At 42.8% G+C, this 25,000-nt stretch overlaps 1 protein-coding gene across 3 annotated transcripts; it reads left to right on the top strand.

Annotated features, from left to right (window-relative positions):
* The first annotated feature begins 3,551 nt into the window (after positions 1-3,551).
* On the top strand, positions 3,552-14,615 carry LOC115122374 (uncharacterized). 3 transcript variants are annotated; one of them, XM_065017581.1, is made up of 21 exons: positions 3,552-3,717; positions 3,816-3,874; positions 4,007-4,024; positions 4,126-4,250; positions 4,859-5,002; positions 5,309-5,407; positions 5,522-5,683; positions 5,823-5,922; positions 6,096-6,316; positions 6,902-7,058; positions 7,237-7,460; positions 7,713-7,833; positions 8,138-8,334; positions 8,449-8,563; positions 8,774-8,943; positions 9,028-9,125; positions 9,309-9,439; positions 9,750-9,939; positions 14,114-14,255; positions 14,360-14,456; positions 14,526-14,615. In XM_065017581.1, exons 1-21 carry the CDS (start codon positions 3,695-3,697, stop codon positions 14,597-14,599), a joined length of 2,667 nt encoding a protein of 888 aa, XP_064873653.1. In that variant the 5' UTR covers positions 3,552-3,694; the 3' UTR covers positions 14,600-14,615. The 3 variants fall into 3 exon arrangements, with proteins under 3 accessions (XP_064873653.1, XP_064873655.1, XP_064873654.1); XM_065017582.1 differs by having other exon boundaries at positions 3,687-3,717; positions 3,945-4,024; XM_065017583.1 differs by lacking the exons at positions 14,114-14,255; positions 14,360-14,456; positions 14,526-14,615 and adding an exon at positions 10,064-10,280 and having other exon boundaries at positions 3,553-3,717.
* The last annotated feature ends 10,385 nt before the right edge of the window (positions 14,616-25,000 follow it).

The following is a 25,000-nucleotide window of genomic DNA, read 5'->3' as shown; positions in this document are numbered from 1 at the left end:
CAAACAAGGGCACTGCGTGGTTCCACTTCTGGCCTGCTTGCCTCCCTAATTTTTGGGAAAAGTTCCCATTTTAAAAATATATTTTGTCAAAACTGTTCGCTATGCTATAATTGACATGGCTTTGGAACAAACTCCCTCACGACGCCAGGACAGCAAAGATATTGTCAATCACAGAACCTTACAGAAACACCTAAAAACCCCAATCTTTAAGGAATACCGCCTCATGATAGGATAAAGTAATCTTACTTGGCTGTTTAAAAGACCTAGATGCACTAGTAAAGTGGCTGTTCCACTGGATTCATAAGGTGAAAGCACCAATTGTGTAATGACTATACCGTGCATTATTGGCCCTAAAGTACGGAAATAGTGTCCTCTTCGTGTATTCCTCATATTTTGGCGAATTTAGTACGACATCCTGGAACATTTGGCATACTAAATATATCCATAGTATTTTTTTATTTCTATTTTATTTCACCTTCATTTAACCAGTTAGGCTAGTTGAGAACAAGCTCTCATTTACAACTGCAACCTGGCCAAGATAAAGCAAAGCAGTTCGACACATACAACAACACAGAGTTACAGATGGAATAAACAAACATACAGTCAATAATACAGTAGAAAAAGTCTATATACAGTGTGTGCAAATAAGGAAAGGATAAGGGAGGTAAAGGCAATAAATAGGCCATTGTGGCGAAGTAATTACAATATAGCAATTAAACACTGGAATGGTAGATGTGCAGAAGATGAATGTGCAAGTAGAGATACTGGGGTGCAAAGGAGCAAAATAAATAAATAAATACAGCAAGGGGATGAGGTAGTTGGATGGGCTATTTACAGATGGGCTATGCTCTGACAGCTGGTGCTTAAAGCTTCGTGAGGGAGATCTGAATCTCCAGCTTCAGTGATTTTTGCAGTTTGTTCCAGTCATTGGCAGCAGAGAACTGGAAGTAAAGGCGGCCAAAGGAAAAATTGGCTTTGGGGGTGACCAGTGAGATTCTCCTGTTGGAGCGTGTGCTATGGGTGGGTGCTGCTATGGTGACCAGTGAGCTGAGATAAGGCGGGGCTTTACCTAGCAGAGACTTGTAGATGACCTGGTGCCAGTGGATGACCTGGAGCATATAGGTTGCAGTGGTGGGTAGTAAATGGGGCTTTTGGATTGGAGATGCTTAATGTGAGTCTGGAAGGAGAGTTTACAGTCTAACCTGACATCTAGGTATTTGTAGTCCACATATTCTAAGTCAGAACCGTCCAGAGTAGTGATGCTGAACGGGCGGACAGGTGCGGGCAGCGATCGGTTGAAGAGCATGCATTTAGTTTTACTTGCATTTAAGAGCAGTTGGAGGCCACGGAAGGAGAGTTGTATGGCATTGAAGCTCATCTGGAGGTTAGTTAACACAGTGTCCAAAGAAGGGCCAGAGGTATACAGGTATACTATGATATATTTATACAGGTATACTATGACCAATAAGCATACTAAATACTCAATTCATGTCACAAACAGTACAGTTAGTGCGAGTATTTGAACACAGCTAAGGCCAAATCAGGAAGTGCAGTCACCTTTTAATCCTGAATGACAATTGTCTTGCCTCATAGAGATAGATAAATCTTCTTAGGGCTGATCGATAATGACAACAGCCAGTGAAAGTGCAGGGCGCCAAATTCAAAAGAACAGAAATCTCATCATTAAAATTCCCCAGACATACAAGTATTTCACACCATTTTAAAGATACACTTCTTGTTAATCCCACCACAGTGCCCGATTTCAAATAGGCTTTACGGCGAAAGCAACACAAACGATTATGTTAGGTCAGAGCCAAGTCACAGGAAAAACACAGTCATTTTCCCAGCCAAAGAGAGGAGTCACAAAAATCTGAAATAGAGATAAAATTCATCACTAACCTTTGATGATCTTCATCAGATGACACTCATAGGACTTCATGTTACACAATACATGTATGTTTTGTTCGATAAAGTTCATAATTATCAAAAGAATCTCAGTATACGTTTGGAGCGTTATGTTCAGTAGTTCCAAAAACATCCGGTGATTTTGCAGAGAGCCACATCAATTTACAGAAATACTCATAATAAATGTTGATGAAAATAAAATTGTTATGCACAGAATTAAAGATATATTTCTGCTTAATGCAACCGCTGTGTCAGATTTCAAAAAACCTTTACGGAAAAAGCAAACCATGCAATAATCTGAGTACGGCGCTCAGAGCCCAAACATGCCAAAAAGATATCCGCCATATTGTGCAGTCAACAGAAGTCAGAAAAAACATTATAAATATTCACTTACCTTTGATGATCTACATCAGGATGCACTCCCAGGAATCCCAGTTCCACAATAAATGTTTGTTTTGTTCGATAATGTCCATCATTTATGTCCAAATAGCTACTTTTGTTAGCGAGTTTTGTAAACAAATCCAATCTCACGAAGCGTGTTCACTAGGAGCAGACGAAATGTCAAAAAGTTCCATTACAGTCCGTAGAAACATGTCAAACGATGTATAGAATCAATCTTTAGGACGTTGTTAAAATAAATCTTCAATAATGTTCCAACTGGAGAATTCCTTTGTCTGTAGAATTGCGATGGAACAGAGCTCGCCCTCATGTGAACGAGCGTCACGAGCTCAAGGCATTCTGCCAGACCTCTGACTCATTCCCCTCTCATTCGCCCTCACTTCACAGTAGAAGCATCAAACAAGTTCTAAAGACTGTTGGCATCTAGTGGAAGCCTGTTGACATCTAGGAAGTGCAACATGACCAATATCCCACTGGGTCTTCAATAGGGAATGAGTTGAAAAACGACCATCCTCAGATTTCCCACTTCCTGGTAGGATTTTTTCTCCGGTTTTTGCCTGCCACATGTGTTCTGTTATACTCCCAGACATCATTCAAACGGTTTTAGAAACGTCAGAGTGTGTTCTATCCACATATACTAATGATATGCATATCTTAGCTTCTGGGACTGAGTAGCAGGCAGTTTACTCTGGGCACCCCTGGACAAGAAGATAATAAGAAGCCATAAGAAGATAAAAGACTCATCTATGTATCTGTGCCAATATAGTGTCTGTGACAGCATGGGCAGCGCCATTGAGGCTATCTTCATATTAAAGTAGTAACATTTCTTCTTCACAATTGTCTGAGCCCTTCTGATGACCCGATTGGACATGACTTCAACAGGGTTACCAGTAGGGCTCAGCCAATGAAGTTGGTAGTCCCACCCAGTTGACTACATTCAAATTGTGAAAGTGCATGCAAATGCAGCATTTTGGCCATTAGAGGCCAATATCTTTCTCTCTGTCTGGGCTACAATTGTAGACGGTTGGGTAATTATGCTTTTCATCTGTGAAAGGCTGTTGTGCTGCTAATGAGGGAGTTCTATTAACCTGAGCCGAGCGGTGAGGGCGGAGCACCCTTCTAAAATTGAACAGTAGCCTTACATTTAGGTTTTTGTCCTAACACTACACAGCTGATTCAGATTAACAAAGCTGGATGATTATTTGAATCAGCTTTGTAGGGCTAGGGGAATAAAAAGAAAATGTGCAGCCCTTTGGGGTTCAGGTGACTGAGTGTGGGAAGCCTTTGTCATAGGGTAAAAGTTGCATACCCCTGGGCTGTAGGCTGCACACTTTGGGTCAAATATCAGGTTCTGTAGCTGTGTATTTTATCAGAACAAATCTGTTCTACAATGATTCTTTTCCTTAGCTCAGGGTAAGTAGTAGCAGGCCTAGGAGAGTCTTATGCGATGCAAACATTTGAGTTGTGTTCTCCTTTTAATCAATCATAACAATTTGTCAAATGCCTTACAGGTTGTTTTGCCTATTGATGGCAGCTGTGGGCATACAAGCACAACAGACACCTTCTATAAGTATGCACTTTGCAAATTTAAGCACTAAGCGTTTGACAAGATTTTTTTAAACTAACCTTTCCTATTCCAGATGACCTAAACGCTGAATGCCTTGGTAACGTTATTCGTTTGAGTGTCGCTCCTCTTTTGAAGAGGTTGATGCTGTCTTCAGTGAGTTTGCCTCTTTTATGATTCTCTTTCTCTCCTTTCATAATTCATGGCTTGATATTGCTTGTCAACTATTGTGTTCACACCATCTCCATCCCTTCCAGATGACACACAAATCATAAACCTGACGCCTGGCCTTGCTACTCAGTGTGGATTCAGCTTTAAATTTGACCCCATGGGGAATGCCATGTTTTTTGCTTCTCTTCAAAACTGCTTTTCCCAAAACATGGTAACCCTAAGAACTGTAGTGTTTGCTTGTACTTCAAATGGACAGTTTTTCTTTCAGTGTCACTGCATTTGCAACTCATACTGTAGCAGTGTCATTTTATTTACCTTTGACATGGAGTCATGCTGAGACCAGGCTCTTTTACAGATGAGCCCTGTATACACAAAGATACAAGTCAATATTTGCATCACTAGATGGAAAAATAAAATAATTGGAAACCCATTTTTCAGTAAAAAGGTCCTCAATAAGCCTGAGGTGCTAATACATACAATTGAGCGCATGGAGGTTATTAGAAGTCCGGTTCCAGTTTTACTTAACTCTGTGGATATCAAAAGGATCTCCATTGTTAGCCACCCCTGGGTCTGGTATCTCTTACCTCTAAGTTAACGATGACGTAAGGTACAGCAGATGTTTATGGAGGGCTTTCAGAGGGCCAGCCAACTTTCTGATACAGACTGCAGTGAGCTCTACTCCTGTAGTGTGGCTTCAATACAGTGGCAGCTGCATTCATATAGCCAATTTTGCCACAGTCTATAACTTGCATGAATGTCACCTGCATTTTGTTTATTGCTATATAATGAAGGCTTTTTTCCCTTCCCCCTTCATTTTAGGATGATAAGATGTTCAGCTTGGTCATGCAGTTCAGGCTGCCAGGAAACCACATGACTGAAGACCCTGTGTATAGAGTGGGCAAAACCTGTAGCTATACCCCCTGGACCTCCCGAGAGATTCTGTGCGACCGCAACTACATGGAGGCAAGTGAGCAGAGCATGCCCCAATGGACATGTTTACAGTGGCGCTTGTCGTACTGCCTGTATAATTGATCTGTCTAGAGCTACAACTGTCCAGTGTTTCATTTCTTCTGCGACACAACGTAGAGGTCTTGACTATCAATTCCACTCGCCTCTTCAAAATGCACATAGGAGAACTTTAGAGGTGAGGAATTTTGGCCTATTCTCAATGCATTTAAGGAGGTGAGTGGACAGATTGAGAACTGGCCCTTGATTTCCTATTGTATGGGAGGGAGAAATGCATAGGGAATAATGGCCTTTCTTCTCTAGGTGTCTGTCAGAAGGACTCTTCCAGACATCCAAACCATCCCCGAACAGCCCACTGGGGGCCCGAAAGCAAAGAGCGGCAACTTCCGGAGAGGAGCTGAGGTAGCCATATTTCAGTTTCTGTAATTTCACTACAACATGACAGGATGGCGCTAAACAAAAAATGTGCATTTGCTGACAATTTTGTTTAATTCATATTTCCATTTCCTGAGACAGGCTGTTGCTTCAGGATACAAAATGACAGCAGTCGTCTTTAGTCCTAGCAAGAATGTCATGAATGTGGATGAGGTCCAAAGAAAGGGCTATGCAATAGCCAACACTCCCACACGGCTGGTGTTAAGAAGCCCTCATAATGCAGAGGAGACATACCTCCAGAATGTAAGCTGACCTCCATGAACTGGGTCATGTTCAGTAGAGCAAGCATTTGGAAACGGTGGCCCTACCTGAACTCGGCAACATATTGTTAATACGTTGTGCCCTACTGAACACGGCCCTGGTGTGGTTGCCCCCTGAACAGGTAGCTGGGGTTCCGATGCGGGTGCTCTCAACCTCAACCTTCTTTGAGCAGAAGTGGCTGGTTACTCGAGTAGATGCCACGGCTGTTTGTCCAACACCAGGTTGAGTGTGAAATAATTTAAGATCCTATAAGCCCAGTTCTTAATTGGCTCCAGACAAGACTTTCATGTTGGGAAAAGTTTTGGGGGTGAACTTTTTCCAAATAATGGCACAGTTGTTTTCAGTTGCAAAATGTTCTGTTTTGATGTGCACTTGGCTTCTTGTTTCACTGCAGGGGCAGTTGCCTTTACTCCAGAAGTGATCACCTGGTACATGCCCAAGCACATAGACCCACTTTTCTCCTCTGATGCCTTCACCATGTTGGAGGTGTACATGGGAATTGACGCGAAGAGGCTGAACACTGAGGAAATGGCTGCCAGAAACTACTCGGTTTTAGTCACAGAGGCTCATATTATTGTTGCAATTCCGGTGGGGGCGGTTGGCGGCTATTTCAAGGTCAGCATTGGATGAGTAAAATGATCCTGTTTCATTTCTAAATCTAATTTGTAGAGCCCTTTTTACTACAGCAGTTGTCAGTGCTTTGCAGTAGCCCTTTGCTATCTCTCATGGGTAAACTCCTAGAAATGTTGTCTTGTGTAAAATGTTTCTTATTGAGCAATTGTCTGCTTAATCAGGTTAATATACAAAATTGTGTGAATTTTGCATAAAATTACATTTAAACATACTCTACCGCTTGTCTTTGCAGTTTGTCCTTTAGCCGCATGAAATTTGAGACCAAATATCCACACTAAAGGATTGTTTACCTGACTTTTTAGGTAGCCGGTAGCTTTGCCACTGTCAACTGAATGCTGCTGTTTACATATTGCGCTAGTGTTTACTTTGCTTGTCAGTTGCTTTGAAAATGCACACTGCCGGAAATGCAAGTTGGTAACCAATACTTTCCTTTGGATATTTTGTCTTAAATTACGAGTGGCAAAAAGACAAGCGGTAGAATAATTGTATTTAACATTCTGGCTTATAAGGAACATTTATCTGTTTTTGCACTCCAATTGTGTATTACATCACTCGTCTCCCTTACAGAGCCACATTCAGGATGACCAGTACTTTGTCACTTACACCATTGAGCCCATGCTTGAGTTGCTGTGGATTGAGGAGATCGCACACGAGGACACCAGCTATAAAGTCCTCTTCCCTATCACAACACCTCCGATGGCCAGGCCTCCACAAGTTCGCAACTGTGAGTCTGGTTTAGTTAAATAGTGCCTAGGGTAATTTGGGATGCCTGGGTTGTTCATTAGGCACAAAACAGAAGAAAATGTACTGAAACGGGGAGGCAATACCTGGACTTACCCAATAACAAATGTCAATTTTCAACTTCCATTCCGAAATGTTTTCCTTTGTTTGCCAATGAACAGACACGCCCTTAGACACAGTTCCTGAGCAGGCAGTGTTTGTGCTTGAGTTGGGGACCTTCAACCTTGATGTGGAGCTGCTGAACATCACCTTTCCCACCATGGTGCTAACTGTTGCAGAGTGCAACGCCAGGGGCTTCAATGTTCAGGAGCAGAGATCCCCGGACAACACCTTGAAGACCTTCAGGATGGAGGTGCCCTTCTCAGACCCGGTGGTCTTTAAGGAGGTGTGTTTCTGTTAAATGCAAAGCCACACGCAGTGATTTGTACATGCCCTAACAAAATATAAATAATGGCACAAATGTACTTTGTATCCCTCATTTAGTCAAGTGTTTCATTTGATTTAGGGGAACATTACTTTAAGTATATAGTTTGTTTTAATAGTCCCCATATGTACTTAGTTGTTACTTGATGTTGAATAGAGTTCTGTTACAACAATAATGCTGACCAATTGACCAATGCTTTTAACTTCACTACAGAGAAGGGTGGAACAAGGTGTCACAACCTTCACTCTTCAGCTGATCTACGGCCTGGTCATCTTTCCAGAGTACGCTCCTTTCTCTCACTCTGCCGTTGTGGACGCTGTACTGCTGGACATTGGTATGTCTCTGGACTACGCCAAACTACTGTTGAATGGTTTCCTCTCGTTAATGATTGCCCTGAAAGGAAATTGGCAGTGAAAGCCCAACTAGCCATTCTGTAGGGTTTTCCTATGCGGTCTCTCTACAAAGAAAATGTTAAGCTTTAGAGTATTTGGACCCAGTTGTCCTGTTCATGTTTATTCAGTCCCACCGTAGCAAAACATTTTGCAATCTAAACAAGGGTTTCTTCTTGGACAAGTTCAAGTAGTACCTTCCTGTTTTTTGTGCTTAATTAATGAACACAACCCTGTTTGTCCTTGTAGTGCCACCCTCAGTCACTGGCAACTGTGATCAGGAGAACTTCCACATCACTGTGGACTACAGGAACCAAGAGCCCTTTTTTGTGGTCTTGGTTGGCAAGCGGCTGCTTAACCATGAGTTTGCTCAACAGTATTTAACAGAGGGCGACACAGACTTCACCATCACGTTGCCCTTCTCTTCGCCGGACGCAGTGTTTGAGGTACGACGCTCTCCCAAAACATGTTAACCTAAATTGCTGCAGCTAGCCTCGCTTTCCTTACCCTGTATACATGCATACAATATTGGACTAATGAACTCTCCCATTGGTTCCCAGTCGGTTCACTCGTCCTCTGTCAGGAGCAGACTGGATGTGGCTCTGTTGAATCCTTACAACAACATGACCATCAAATACTTTTCCCTGGCTTGCAGCTTCCTCAAAACGCTGACTGGTTGGTTCTCAAACAATTACTTCCGATAAATAGTCATTTAACATGGTTACCAAACCTGGGTTCCTTGCAAATACTGTGAGTCATATAGTAGTGCCAGATGTGCATGGTTTGCACTTTTGGTGATATTCCATTGGTTCACGCTCAATAAGTGGAACAAATACAGAACCCAGGTCTGATGACTACCTGTCTTTTGCTCCCCCCACCTCCAAGAGTGTTTCTCTAACGGAACGATGACTGCGCTGGCGGTGAAGGTGGATTCTGTTCCCGGTCTGAACCCCGGTCAGCTGACCCTGAGCGACCCCGCCTGTGGTCCCACCTACAGTGACGATCGCTTTGCCTACTTCCACTTCACTGTGAACTCCTGTGGCACCATCAGGAAGGTAAAATGACTATTACCCCGAGGTGATGGGTACTGTGTGTTTGCTTCTGCAGGTTGTAATAAGCAATTCCCCTCTACTACATAGTTTATCAACAATGTCATGCTGTATGAGAACGAAATCTCCTTGCCAGATGAACTTGAGGTGAAGCTGAATGCCACAACGTCTTCAGAGGAGGAATATCAGTAAGTGCATTACGCATCCATCACAATTGTAGCTATTAGCTTTCATGCTCAATACTTTGTATAGAGGGAAAATTTGTGCTTAAGCACGTCTGCTAAATACCAGGAAAATGTGCCTCTACTACCAGTGTCCACTCCACTGCTTGAAGTTTCCCCTATTGAAGTTGCTTACATCCCTCTTTTTAGGTTAAAGGTTTCCTGCTACTATGTGGCCAACATCACTCGCACATTGGCCTTCCTGACCAGGCCGCGTGACAACGAGCCTTTTGCCGAGACTGGGACGGGTCGACTAATGGTCAGAATGAGACTCGCTCAGGGTAAGCGTGCACAAATTCAGAACTTTAACTTGACCCCTAGCCTCTAAAAGTATCTTGGAAGGTCTCCTTTACAAAACCATTCCCAAGAATCTAAGCCTTATGATATATTACTCTTGCTTTCTGAGATCTACAGGTGTGACTATGGAGTAACGGTGAGGAGCTGATTTGGGAATTTGTCAGAAGCCTCTGGTGGGGGGTGGGTGGTGTTCATTGGGGCACAATAGGATATGATAAACGAGCATTTCTTAATGGACAAGTTCAGATGGTGCCCACTGAACACGACCCCCGGTTGTCTTGTTCTGTGTTCCAGACGCCTCGTATAACACGTTCCACCAGGAGGCGGACTATCCAGTGGTGAGGTACCTGAGACAGCCTCTGCACTTTGAGGTGGAGCTGACCACGTCCTCTGATCCCAAGGTAGCGCTGGTGCTTGACCACTGCTGGGCCACCCTCAACGAGGACCGTGACTCCCGACCCCGGTGGAATCTCATCATTAATGGGTAACATGTTGTTTTTGGGCCTAAACAAGTGTTATTCCACAGGTGTGGTTCCTGAGTAATTAGCAACCTATCATGCTTGGCAGGCCATTTACTTTGGCTACCGTGGCTATGCCCCCATCCATAGGTCGAGTGGTCAAAACGCTTAAAAACGATGTGAGCCATGTGGGGTCTGTCACCAGATCTCCACCCAATTTAACACTTATGTATGATCACTGAGTGGTCCCTGCAGCGTATCATTAGAACGGAACGTATGCTGCATCAAACGACTCTACACCGCGTTGTCTGAAAAGCATCTAAACAATGTTTTGTACTGATGAGAAATAAAGGTCTTCACAACTTTATTCCAGCTTTGCTTGTAAAATATATAAATGTTAACGGTATCATCTAGTCTAAATAACAGGTTGACTTGTTTTACAGTATGATGCGGTACAAGGGAGCCATGTAAGTCTAGTTTAGAAAGTATGGCAGCCATGTTTGTCAAGCAAGAACTCCCAGAATGCCGTTCACTGCGCCCGTTGCCTGAGATCTTAACTTAGTTTGGCCACTTCAGCATGTGACAATCTTTGTACTTGTTACGGCGTACACATGACAAGTAGTTTACAGGGAACTATACAAAAAGCCAATTGTTGTCACTGCCCCAAAAACAACCTTAGCACAAAAGCTAAACAGAGTTGCAAGATATAGCACAATCCATTATTGGGGGCTAAGCCCTTGGGGGAAGGTATTGTGAAGAGGATGATGCAGGAAATATGACTAAGATCTGGGAATTTAGCAACAATAAATGGTGGGGAAGACTGTTTCTCTAAGCTATATACCCCTGGAAAGGGGGGTCTGATCTGGCAACCCTGAGGTACCATAGTTTACACTCTGATACCGTGTTCAAATCAACTAACGACTTCAGTGCATTCAAGACAATGGGGGTACTCCAGTTGAGATCACCATTAGTCTGACAGACGTGTATGTGATAACATCATACAATGCAGTCAGGTTAACTCATATTCAGTACCACCTTAAAGTGTTTTACATTCGTGTCCATTACAATCTAAGCAAGAATCAGAACTCATGAATAAAACGCTGAGTACATTATAATTACGGTACTCTACAGTAGAAACGACAACACGTTACACAGAAAATAAGGCACTTTGATAGGAATGCACGCATGTCCACAGTTATTTGTAAGGAAGGCAAGGACTGTATACTTGATCTGGGGAAGTGCTTGGGCTTTCTTTTGAAGGAAAGTTTGTCCGGCTCATTAAATTCTCAAATAGAAATGGTCTGCAACAGTGAAATGGGCTACTTTTGTGAATGAATGAGGCAAAATTAGCAGGTAGTGTCCCTTGGTCTGAGGTCAGCGCGGGTTAAATGTCCACATGTTGGAACGGTGAGTGCGTTCTGACATCACGCGCATAAAATCAACTCCCACTGGGGCGACTGTTGAAGATATTTGGAACTCGCGTGTGAAAAGGTTAATGTTGGCGTTAACAAACCCTTTTTTACTCAATGTTATCCTTTTGGTTGGCTAGAGTTCAGTGTTGTGCCAAACTGATGGTCAGTCAAATGGAAATCAAGAGCGGCTGGCAAGCTTGGCTTGCCTTTCCGATTGGTTTCAAACTGCTCTTAACACTGACTGAATAGTTGTTGGTTTTGGGTTGAATTCAGGCACACTAAACCTAAAGGATGGTTCAGATGCCTGTGCAGCATGGATGTTTGAAATTGAATAGGATCAGTTGACAGGATCCCCAGAAGTTGATGCTGCTTTCAATGGCATTTCCTGTCCTAGAGGAATGCGTTAATTGGGAGTTGCTAAACATGAACAAATACCACGGTCAAGTGTAGCAGCATCTTGCTAATGTTCATATTTGAAAAAATGTTACGACATTTTTGATTTGGGTGAGCACTTTGCCACAGATGGACACGCTGGCCTAATTTTTATCTCAAGAATTTAAATTGGTTAACTATTGGAAGATGACTTATTTATCCTACATTGTAATGGGCCACAATGATTATGCACATTGCAAATGACACTTTATTTTGCGGGTGCCTTTTCAGTATCTGGATGCATGTTACACCAAGCAGTGTAGTGAAGCAACTTTATTGGTCAAAACCATTCATTTGGGGGATCATCGGGTTTGCAAAATGCAAATCACGCAATTTTACAATTTTTTGAAATGGTATCAAAAACCTAAATTTGGCCATGTGGACACGGAGTAACTTTGCAGCTGTTTATTAAATCAGCAATGTCATAGCAGTTTAAAAAAAACAGGCTGAAATGTTTTGTATATCATAGGAAAAGACACAACATTCACATGGCTGTGCACGAAATGGGCAGTTCAGATTTGTCACTTCAGCTGCAACTATATCGTTGTGCAAAATCCTGACCATCGTCTGTCAGCTCAAGTGGATTTGTACTGGTGTGGGCGTTTGTCTCTTCATGTAATGTCTTCAGATTTCACAAATTCCTTTTTGCTAATATCTGGCAGTTAAACAGTGAAGGATAAACCTCCCAAAGATGCAAATAAAATAAAAAAGTAGACCTAAACTGTCAATGCGTAGGTTACTTATAGTAGAGCTGCGCCCTTCACAGAAGTCCTCCACATGTGAATCCGATGCCGTGGGTGTAGAATTTATTTTGCGTGAGCAATTTTTCCAACAGCGGAAGAATTTCTCTGGCGCATTGCATGAAATTCTTGTTTAAAATGGTCTTATTTTGAAAAATATGATTGCCTTGTTGATGATACTTTGGTTAAACCACGGTCAATTGATCAATATTCAGGTCGCCTGTAGTCTGACCATTCTGGATCATTTAGAATTTTAAGAACCATTTAGAGGGACATCTCACCTCATGTCAATGGCATTGAATATACATGTTTGACAGCCGTCATTTAACAAGCCATTGCAGTAGACCAAAATAGATCTTGTTGCCGGAAAGCCCAATTTCTGTTCTTTAAAATAAAAACGTACTTAATCAGATGCATCCAGGTCTGATGGGCCAAAATATCAGAAATTAAAACCAACAAACCACTTTCGTGACCTTGAATTATCTGAGGACTGTTTAATTGTTAGCTGACTCTAAATGAATCATGTTAGGATTTGGGGTGCCGAGGAAGTGGTTTTAAAGAGTTACCATCTCTAGACGGTAGAGATCTATTAAATTGATAGTCAACTTATTAACATTACATCGTATCCTCCTTGCAGCTGCAAAAACCCCAGCCTTATGATTCAGTACCATACAAGTTGGTTTAATTGAATTACTAGCTAACTAAATAACACACAATATGACTGCTTGTTACAAGGTTTCCCCCCCATTCCGTAAGGGACACTTATCATTGATACATTTATTTAAAACACGAACCGGCACCAGCTTGGAGTAAAAGCATGAATGTGGGATGCCGCCGTGGCAAGGTAGGTGGTGTCTTCTCGCTGATTTGCTACATGAGATCACAATGTCGTTGGTTGTCCGTGGCTCCAATGACTAGTCTTGAACAGAACTACAGGATGGGTTTTCCTTTCACTCGTTCTGGAAGATGGGCTAATCAACCCTGTCGCTGATTCCTCAGTGGGTGATGAGTAGGATGGTTTGGATATAGTAGCAGAATGATCCCACTTAAGTTCATTTTTCTAGGTACTTGTGAGTTTAGGAAAGTTCCAAACGTGTAGCTTGCGCCTCACGGTTTTCTGGTCTAATGTTAATTTCTGTTACCATTCCTTTTATGCACTCTGGCCGCCGGGGATGGTTCTGTCAGTCTGACCCGCTCTCTGATGTCCCTCGTGGCATGGCTACTTACTATGCACATTTTCTAGGGGAGTTTCTCTAACACGTTCAAAGTGAATACTGGAACAATATTTCTAATATAAGACTGGTCAGAGATTAGCTATAGAAAATGAATGTCATATTGGCTTTTTGTGATTACTAGAAACGTGCTCACGCTACAGGTAGGAATTCTCAAGCCTTTACATTGTATATGAAATGTTTTTTCAAGACAAAGGTGATTTTTGTTGGGAAAAGCCTGTTCAAAGATGTTCATACTGGAGGGGGAGAAAGAACCCACTTCTGCTGTAAATTGATCTGATCCTCACAGGACAGTCATGACACCAGCACAAGACTTCGTACACAAGGCGGTTGGTTTGCAGCGTTTTCTTGTTCTTAACCTAGTCCCTCTCTCTACACTGGCAGATGTGAGAACCCAGAGGATCCATACAGTGTGGTCTTCCACCCGGTAGAAGCTGACGCCAGGGCCCACTTCCCCCCTCACGTCAAACGCTTTGAGGTCTATATGTTTTCCTTCGCCGAGGATGCGGTTGAGCCGAGTGGCCAGGTAACAAAGTTCACCCAACAATCTTTATTGGTTAATTTTGTGAGTGGAATCATACCTTTAAAAAAATAATAATAATCTGACAGCATCAAATCTTTGATTCCTAGGTCTTTGTCCATTGTGATGTGGTCATCTGTGATGCCAGTAGTCCCTCTGGCGGCCCCTGTAGTGGACAATGTGTGAATCAGGACAACCCGAAAAGAGGTAGGTCTTGTGTTATGCTTTTCAGACCCTGGCAGACCATAACTGAACTAATAGTTTCTCTCTCAACAGGTCAACGACATGTCAAAGACCTCTCTGAGGAGCGTCATTTCTATGTTTCTTCTGGATACATTCTTTGGGTGTAATGTCTTGTTCTAACATGTCAAAATAAAGTGTTCTATATAAAACTATCTTAACCGTTGGAGCTACCTTAATTGTATCTGATTTGCGTTTAACACTATGTCGTAGGCTTGTCATCTGACGTGTATCAATCAACCCTTTTGTAAGCATGGAACTCTGAACCATCCACCGGAGGGAGATAAGTGTTGCACACCAATTTCCCGTATAGGACAAACAATGGGTGTCAAAACAAAAGCCTCCATTGTCCAGTAGGATGAACTGACTCAATGTTATAGCAGATGGTGGTTTGCCAAAGTGAAACCAGCAGGGCTGTGGTTGGATGCAGTGTTCAGTTGAAAATTAAGTTAAAACTTTCCTTGATACCCGTCACTAGATTGGTTTCCATCCAAATATGGACATTCTTTTAATGATCTATGTCAATCTCATTGCTCAAATGGGAAGAGCTTGACTTCATCGATACTTGTTTGTGTAAGAAGTGTTGACAAGCTGAATGTACCAAGCTGTTCGTTTTTTTTAAACTACTAACTCACAGCTCGGACACTCATGCATTCCCCACAAGACATCTCTTCACACAAGACATCTCTTCACAATCTCCAAGTCCGAACTACGAAGGTAGAGCCATGAATACGTTCCAATCTATTCCGCATCAGGATAAGATTTCAACACACCGTACGGAACAGTGGGGACTGAAGACACACTCCTTTAAAAGGTGCGAGCTTGCACCGCGGGACGGCTTCATTGCTCCAGACCACCACAAGGGGGAGTTTGCGCAATCATTATGAATTTGGGTCCCAAGGCTTTGACCAAAGACTCATTTTGACACGAGCCACCCTTGCCTTGTGGCGCTCAACGAAGATTGCTGACAAAACAGATTGAAGTTGTCTTAACGAGTCAAGCAAATGTACAATTTGAGAGGAATGTGTTAATGTAGAGACGCGGCTATATTTTTTTGTAAAAGTTAAATTACGAAAATCTCTATTAAGTTCAGACTAGCTAGTGTTAGGAGAATGAATTTGTAATTCATCTTTCAGGGACTCCTGAGAACCAACAAACCAGGATGTTTTGTGGAACAGTGGATTAAAGAATCTAGCTGGCTAAAGCATTAACTGCACAATTGTAAGCTTGCCTTGCAATGCAGCTGAAGTAACATGGCTAGTTATTTACTTGCTTGAGTCGGATTAAAAATAACTGTTGCCGCTCTGGGTATGGACCCTAAAACGTAGTTCTGAACTAACATTCATATCAATCAATGAACCGCAAGTCTGAATGGCATTAATGAAGCCTAGAGTAGAATATACCTTTATTGTGCCAAGGATGCAAGACTTATATACACATGTATTTTAGTTATTACCATGTATGAGATTCCCATATTGTAGCCTGTACATTGAATATATTCACCGACCATGTACTCTTCCTTGGCAAAGGTGCGGTTCAGGTATGACCGACACTTTGTCATATCAAACGATGCGGTGTCTGCATGTGTATTACAATTATACACTTAAGTGTTTACTGCTCCTGGGATATAAATGATTACACATTGTAATTATATAATAGACTAAACATGATTGATTTGTAATCATATATACAGGAAAAAGATCTCTGCATATCTAACTCCATTAATCTGAGGACACAGGATAGTATTTCAACCAGTGGGGAATGTGAAACGCTTTATTGAAAGAAGTGCATTTTATTTGTAATATCATACGAGTTCAATCTTGGGCGGGCAGAAAACATTTGACCTCTGTCAGTGCCAACAAAGGGTATATAACAGTATTGAGAAGTATTTGGTCAACAAGTGTTCCACCATAATTTGCAAATAAATTCATTACAAATCCTATTTGATTTTATGGAATTGTTCTATCGTTTTGTCTGTTATAGTTGAAGTGTACCTATGATAAATTACGGTAACCTTCCAGTTACTAGTCCAATGCTCTAACCACTAGGCTACCCTGCTGCCCTGTACTCCTCAAATCCATTGTCCCCAATCCTCCCAACCTCCTGAAAATACTCTTAAATTAAAAAAATAAAATAACTTTTCCACCCATAATCCAATTCACCAAATAAATATTTCCGTACCATTTTTACTCTAATTGCTGTTTTCCTTACAGTTAAATCTACCAACTTCAAACCCCCCTCATAACCTGCAATCAAAGTTTTAAAGCCATTTTCACCCCCATTCCATCATAAATCAAAATCTTATTCATTTCAGATAAAACCCATTCTGGCATATCCAAAACGTTCATTACATAAATAAAAATTGACATACAATGAATTTATTATAATTACTTTCCCTTTTTAATTTCAAAGACCTCCCACTCTACATTTACCACCTTCCTAACTTTATTTATTACACCACTCTGTTAAATCCCTAGCTTCCATTTCCTTCACCCCTAAACACTCCTAACACCTTAATCTTTTACCACCTTAAAAGTAAAATTCCCCTCATCTTACTCATTACTGACTTCATGTTAACCTTTGCACCTGATGCTTGTCCATATACTTTAAAAAACTCATCACCCTTTTTACACTTCCCTCATCTCTAAATGTTATAGTGGTATCATCTGCATATTGATGAATCAAACTAAAACCTCCTTGTGGAGTCAATTTATAAGATTTTTTTAAAGAAATGCTGCTAAAGGTTCTGATAAAGCTGATAAAGGGCACCCCTGTCTCTCAGATCTCTCAAGAATAAAATAATGAGTTAAAACCCCATTACACTTTACCCTACTTTTTGCCTTATCATTTTATCCATCCTATTATTCTATTACCAAAACAATATTTAACCATTACCCTAAACATAAAATCATGTTCCACCCTATCAAAAGCTTTATTTAAATCTATGCTGAACTATTTTATTTATCTCTCTAACAAGCACAGTATAATTCTGTGTAGGTGCTATAATATTTAACTTGCTTCATTCTATATGCCAGTATTTTAGCTAAAACCTTATCTGAATTTAATAAACTAATTGGCCTATAATTCCAGTTTCAATTTGCTCCCTTTATTTTTATGTAAAATCATTATCAGCCCTGTCACCATAGATTCTGAAACACTATTATCCTCCATATATTGATACACTTCCAATAAAATAGGATGCTGAAACTTTATATTTTATAAAACGCTGCAATTATCCCATCTACTCCAGGACTCTTATTTACTTGTAAACCCTTAATCGTATCTTTAACTTCATTCACTGTTATCTTCCCATCACACATTTGTTTATCCTCTACATCAATTTGCACATCCACACTATCCAATATTTCCTTTACACACCCCTCATCCACCTCCCCTTTCTTAAATAAATCCTTATAAAAATGCTGCACTGTTTCTAATATCTCTACATAATCATTGAAAATGTATAGGGTGAAGTTGGCAATCTTTCTAATATACACTGCTCAAAAAAATAAAGGGAACACTAAAATAACACATCCTAGATCTGAATGAATGAAATGTTCTTATTAAATACTTTTTTCTTTACACAGTTGAATGTGCTGACAACAAAATCAAACAAATTATCAATGTAAATCAAATTTATCAACCCATGGAGGTCTGGATTTGGAGTCACACACAAAATTAAACTGGAAAACCATGATCTTTCTACAACGCCTGGGCATGCTCCTGATGAGATGGCGGATGGTCTCCTGAGGGATCTCCTCCTGGACTAAAGCATCCGCCAACTCTTGGACAGTCTGTGGTGGATTGAGTGAAACATGATGTCCCAGATGTGCTCAATTGGATTCAGGTCTGGGGAACGGGCGGGCCAGTCCATAGCATCAATGCCTTCCTCTTGCAGGAACTGCTGACACACTCCAGCCACATGAGGTCTAGCATTGTCTTGCATTAGGAGGAACCCAGGGCCAACCACACCAGCATATGGTCTCACAAGGGGTCTGAGGATCTCATCTCGATACCTAATGGCAGTCAGGATACCTCTGGCGAGCACATGGAGGGCTGTGCGGCCCCCCCAAAGAAATGCCACCCCACACCATGTCTGACCGACCGCCAAACCGGTCATGCTGGAGGATGTTGCAGGCAGCAGAACGTTCTCCACGGCATCTCCAGACTCTATCACGTCTGTCATATGTGCTCAGTGTGAACCTGCTTTCATCTGTGAAGAGCACAGGGCGCCAGTGGCGAATTTGCCAATCTTGGTGTTCTCTGGCAAATGCCAAACGTAAGCACAACCCCCACCTGTGGACGTCGGGCCCTCATACCACCCTCATGGAGTCTATTTCTGACCGTTTGAGCAGACACATGCACATTTGTGGCCTGCTGGAGGTCATTTTGCAGGGCTCTGGCAGTGCTCCTCGTGCTCCTCCTTGCACAAAGGCAGAGGTAGCGGTCCTGCTGCTGGGTTGTTGCCCTCCTACGGCCTCCTCCACGTCTCCTGATGTACTGGCCTGTCTCCTGGTAGCGCCTCCATGCTCTGGACACTACGCTGACAGACACAGCAAACCTTCTTGCCACAGCTCGCATTGATGTGCCATCCTGGATGAGCTGCACTACCTGAGCCACTTGTGTGGGTTGTAGACTCCATCTCATGCTACCACTAGAGTAAAAGCACCGCCAGCATTCAAAAGTGACCAAAACATCAGCCAGGAAGCATAGGAACTGAGAAGTGGTCTGTGGTCACCACCTGCAGAACCACTCCTTTATTGGGGGTGTCTTGCTAATTGCCTATAATTTCCATCTGTTGTCTATTCCATTTCCACAACAGCATGTGAAATTTATTGTCAATCAGTGTTGCTTCCTAAGTTGACAGTTTGATTTCACAGAAGTATGATTGACTTGGAGTTACATTGTGGTGTTTAAGTGTTCCCTTTATTTTTTTGAGCAGTGTATGTTCTCCTCTGTTTATTCTTCTCTAATCCAAGAAAAAACGAAGTGCATTTCTCCCCCTCCAAAAAATACGTTGTTTTACTTCTTATAATAGCCCCCTTACGCTTATCTATTTCATACATCGTGTGGAAGCTGTAGGTATTGCAACCTCGGCCTCATTTAATGTAGTTCCCATTCAACAATGGGTTGAAGTGGCGCATGGATATATTTTCCCATTTTCAGTGATCAGATTTTCCTGTGCTTTTCGATGAAACGCACGTTCTGTTATAGTCACAGCCGTGATTTAACCAGTTTTAGAAACGTCCGTTTTTTCTATCCACACATACTAATCATATGCATATACTATATTCCTGGCATGAGTAGCAGGACACTGAAATGTTGCGCGATTTTTAACAAAAAGCTGCGAAAATGCGCATAATCCTTAAGAGGTTTTAAAACCCCCCTAGATACATCACTTCTAAAAATAGCTCCTCTTGTCATATCCAGTCTATCCATTTTAACATTAAAATCCCCAACTACAATACAGTTTCCCTCACACCATTTTCCTAATTCTAAAAATAAATCTTTGCGCTCTATTTCAGTATTAGGCGCGTAACCATATTCAAAATCTAAAATTAAAATCCTCCCATTTATTATCATTATATATATGTTTCACATTCTCTACCACATCCTCAATAAAATACCAACACCACTTGAATTCCCCCTGCCATTGTTAACAAAAATAAAATCTCTCCATATTTTTTAAACTTCTAAAATACATACCTTGTCCCAATGTGTTTCTTGAAGGCATAAAATATCAGAATTCTTTATTTTTACTATTCTTTGGAATTTTTCCATTGTTCTTTCACATTGATTGACATAAAATTAACCATTCCAATAAATAATTTAAAAAATATATATTTTCTCATCCTCTACCTGTTGTCATGTTTGCTTCCTTTTCTGTCCTTTTTCACCTCCACCGACGCTTTCCTCTTCCTGTAGCCTCCCCTTGTTCTATCAATCTTTTCCATGTCTTCTGAATCTGAAATTGACTCTAAATCCATCTCATCCAACCAACTCAATCTTCTTTCCTGTGCCTGTTGTGCTTCCTGTATCCATTTGCGTCTCCTGTATCGTTGTCAGCATCCCACTCCCCTCCACTTCACCTCCTTCCGAGGCAGCCACATAGCCCGAGGTCCCCCCCAAAGTCTGTGAGTCCCCAGTGCAGGCATATCATTGGAAGATTGACCATTTTACACTACATCTACCAGGTGCTCGCTTGGTGTCCTCCGTCGCAATTATTGCGTAATCTCCAGCTGCGTGTATTTTTCCATTTGCTTCCGAGGAGAAACCCAACTGCCACGAATGATTTATCATCGAATAGATATGTGAAAAACACCTTGAGGATTGATTCTAAACAACGTTTGCCATGTTTCTGTCGATATTATGGAGTTAATTTGGAAAAAAGTTTGGCGTTGTAATGACTGAATTTTCGGGGGGTTTTCTTAGCCAAATGTGATGAACAAAACGGAGCGATTTCTCCTACACAAATAATATTTTTGGAAAAACGGAACATTTGCTATCTAACTGAGAGTCTTCTCATTGAAGGGTTAGGGTTAGGTTGTTTGGTGGAGCAAACAAAGAGACATGGAGGAAGGCAGGAGAGAGAAGCTATGAGCAGCAGACCAAGACACGACTGTGGGCTTTGTTGTAAACAGAATATCGTGCGGCTAGACCGACATTTCAAGTCTGTACATGCACTTAAGTCCGGTACTATGGAATGGACTAATTTAGCCGGTTTTCGACTGAGAGACAGCAGCCCGAATCAGGGCAGTATATGCAGCCTGACAACGGTGTTGAACCGCGGCCGGAGGACCCTGTGACTTCGCAGTGTTTTGAAAGTGAGTTGTCCGTGGCGCAGCAGCTGGTGGACGAGGGTGAGCAGCAGCTGGTGGACGAGGGTGAGCAGCAGCTGGTGGACGAGGGTGAGCAGCAGCTGGTGGACGAGGGTGAGCAGCAGCTGGTGGACGAGGGTGATCAGACGGCAGGTGCGTCGGCGGCGGAGCAGCCAACCAGTCAGGTCGGTAGTGAACTGTGCTCGGAACCGAGGGAGCAAGGCTGCGTCGTGGCGACTTCCACGGAGAGCGAGAGTGATGAAGACGGCGGCGTGCCGTCCAGAATTGAGGTTTGGAGTAATGCAATTTTGACTCAATATGAACACTATATTACGGGTATACACCCTTCAGTTAAACAAATTGACAATAGTCGCACCAGTATATCCCGAGTACTGGAATTCCTCCGCATTATGTCAGAGGGCAAGGCCGATGAATGACTGTGTTTTCTGGATAACTACAGACGTGTGTCTGAGTGGTATGGTCAATGTTACGACCGTGATTTGGCACCATCCACGTTAAAAATGTACCGAGCCGATGTTCGAGGTTTCCTGAATTATCTTATTCAGTTCCGGCCAAATGGTATGCAAGCTAAGGTCGTTGGAATTCGAAAGATGTTACTCTGCTGGCGAAGATGGACAGGGACTCGCGGCAGAGCCAGGCAACGCATAGGGCAAAATTCCGCCATCGCTGCAGGGACGAGGTGCTCAGTGCTGCGGAGTTAAAACGCTTTGTTGAGCTAAGCAATCAAGCCATTCCTTCAGTTCTCAGTAGGCTGGAGGTCCGTGCCACCTGTTCTGACAGGCGTAGGTTTGCAGCTCTCATGTCCAGCCGGTTGGCCATATTTAATGGCACTCGACGATCCCCAGTCACCATGTTTAGTGAGAGTGATTTCACTGAAGTAACCCCGGAAGGTGGGGGTTATCAGATGTGCGTAGCGAGCCACAAAACAAACTATAGCTTCGGGGAGTGCAGAATTGTTCTATGTCAGGAGGAATACACTTGGCTTAAACGATTCCATCAAATCAGGCCTCATCTGAGTGGAATGACCTCAGACACAGAACTCTTCTTTTTCACATCCTGCGGTCAACCGTATGGTAATCTGTGTGAGTATGTGGGGCAAATCTTTGCAGAGTTTGGCATTGGAAGTAAAGTGACCTTCGGTACAATTCACGCAGTGTTGCCACATTGAACTTTAACCAAGGGTCGGTTACAGACCGGGGAACAGTGGCTGACCATATGTGTCACTCCCTGGAAACGCAGGCACGGCACTACCGGTACCATAATTTGCCCAAAAATGCCAGCCGGGCCCGGACACTGATTGAGGGACAAACATATTCTTATCCCCTTACACTTGTGTCTATAAGGTAGTAGTTTTGGAATTGTTAGCTAGATTACTTGTTGGTTATTACTGCATTGTCGGAACTAGAAGCACAAGCATTTCGCTACACTCGCATTAACATCTACTAACCATGTGTATTGGACAAATAAAATGAGATTTGATTTGATTTGATTAACTGATTAAATAAAGTATATTTGTTTGAAATTCACCCTTGTATTTGTGTCATTATGCATTAAAATGATTAAAAATGTGTTTCATTTTGGGTTGCCTATTTTCAATCACCAGTTGCACATTGAAAAGTTTGGACTTGGACTAAGTACATTTTCACAACTATTTTAGAATCCTCCATAGATGTACCTTTGGCGCCCTCAAGTGAATTTTCCCCAGTAGTGTGGCTCCATAGTGGGAATAAATCTTAGAATGACCGGTAAATGTATTTAGAACCGTAATTATATTTTTGGGTTACCAGGTGCCTATTTCAAATCACCAGTTGCACGGATGTATATCCTAATCCGCATCCACCAAAATATTTTATACCGTCCATAAAGCACTCAGGACGGGCCCCCATGGATAGAGGGCCGTAGTAGGGTGTTCACAGAGTGGGCATGCATATTAGGAGTACCGGTAAGTGCATTTAGGACCATATTTTAATTTTTGGGTTACCAGGTGCCTATTTTCAATCACCAGTTGCACAGAGGTACATCCTAATCCACATCCACCAACATATTTTAAACTGTCCATAAAGCACTCAGGACGGGCCCCCATGGATAGAGGGCCGTAGTAGGGTACTCCCATAGCGGGCATTAATATCAGAATGACCGGTAAAATGCATTTAGGACCATATTTAAATTTTTGGGTTACCAGGTGCCTATTTCAAATCACCAGTTGCACAGGGGAAAAAAAATTAAAACCTTCCATAAATCACTCAGGCCGACCCCCATTGATAAAGGTCCGTAGTAGGGTGCTCCCATAGCGGGCTTGGATATCTGGAACACCGGTAAGTGCATTTAGGACCATATTTAAATTTTTGGGTTACCAGGTGCCGATTTCAAATCACCAGTTGCACAGGAAAAAAAAATGCAAATATTCCATAAATCACTCAGGCCGGCCCCCATTGATAAATGTCCGTAGTAGGGTGCTCCCATAGCGGGCATGGATATCTGGAACACCGGTAAGTGTATTTAGAACCGTTTTAATTCAATGGAAATGCTCGTCTATGTGTGCCCTTTCGTGCAAAAAAGAAACCATCCAGATTGGAGGTGTACTTTTTGATTTATTCACGTTTTGGTGTACCTAAATTTGACCCCCAATGGCGGGGCACACTTAAGCCCTGTGAGTTTCCGGGCTTATGTCGATAAATTGGCCTGCCCGTTGATGACACACTCAGTGGCGGGTCGACTAGACAGGTGCCGGCGCGAAATCAGAAACCTGTTTTTTGACAACAAGACTTCCATGTCCTAGAGAGACGGGGTGGTGTCAAACTGCTCAGCCCGAATAGAAAATGAGTAATGGACACTTTTGAGGGATGTGAGCCCCTCAGAACCATGGTACTTTGGACATTTTCCGCCGGCGACCGATTTAGTGGGTTGACCAGCCCGATTTGTCCTAACTTTTGATCCACGTTTCCCAGCTTGGTGGTGGGAGGATATTGAGCCTTGTCCTGGGCAGGTGCTCTATCCCAGCTATTACCTTGTGGGTTTGGTTCATCAATGACCATGGTTCTGGTCCAATGAAGGTGCCCGTCCCTTCGGCGACCGATTGGTGGTTGTTTAGCCCCGGTGAGGGCTAGCTCTCCTGTCCAGTCCCACTCTTGGTTCACGGTGCGTCTCCATGGATCTCCTCTGTTGTCCAGCCAGTTTAATTTCCTCTGACTGATTTGCATTCGTTTTCCACCTGGGAGGGCCTCTATCGGCCGGCCTTTGGCTGGTGTTCTGATGGATGTTCCCTCCCGACCCAAGTGGATTTGCCTCTATCGGGGGAGCCCCTTTCGGAAACGGTTGTCCCCTATTTCGATACGCTCCAGCTGCGCACCGTTCGTGCGAGATCAAGCCTAACTGTCTGACCAAGTGGCCCTACATTGGTGTTCCGGTGCGGGAGTGGCACACTCAGGCTGCGAAGCATGTGGTGATGGTCATCCCGTAACGCATCGGCGCCAGAAACACGTATTCTCAAACCCTGTCTTTAACGTGGACCTACCCGGTTGACCCAAGCGGTCTGGCCGAGGTTGTGGTTCCTTTTGCCCAGTTGATGGCGTTCCGAATAGACGCTCCAGCTAGACAAGAGACCTCTCGAGTGGCACCCTGGGACCTGTGGCTTCGGCCATGGGCAGTTCACGGCCTCCCGCTGGGCGCACG

This window comes from Oncorhynchus nerka, linkage group LG4 (genome assembly GCF_034236695.1).
Source record: "Oncorhynchus nerka isolate Pitt River linkage group LG4, Oner_Uvic_2.0, whole genome shotgun sequence".
Classification (NCBI taxonomy): domain Eukaryota; kingdom Metazoa; phylum Chordata; class Actinopteri; order Salmoniformes; family Salmonidae; genus Oncorhynchus; species Oncorhynchus nerka.
Note: the sequence above shows the minus strand (reverse complement) of the source record. Positions and strands in the feature narration are given on the sequence as shown.

Excerpts from the sequence above, each read along its gene's own strand:
- LOC115122374 (XM_065017581.1), top strand. The coding sequence starts at position 3,695 with ATGATTCTTTTCCTTAGCTCAGG. Across the intron at positions 5,923-6,095 it reads GGCTGTTTGTCCAACACCAG|GGGCAGTTGCCTTTACTCCA; the intron begins GTTGAGTGTGAA and ends GTTTCACTGCAG. Across the intron at positions 14,256-14,359 it reads CGGTTGAGCCGAGTGGCCAG|GTCTTTGTCCATTGTGATGT; the intron begins GTAACAAAGTTC and ends TTTGATTCCTAG.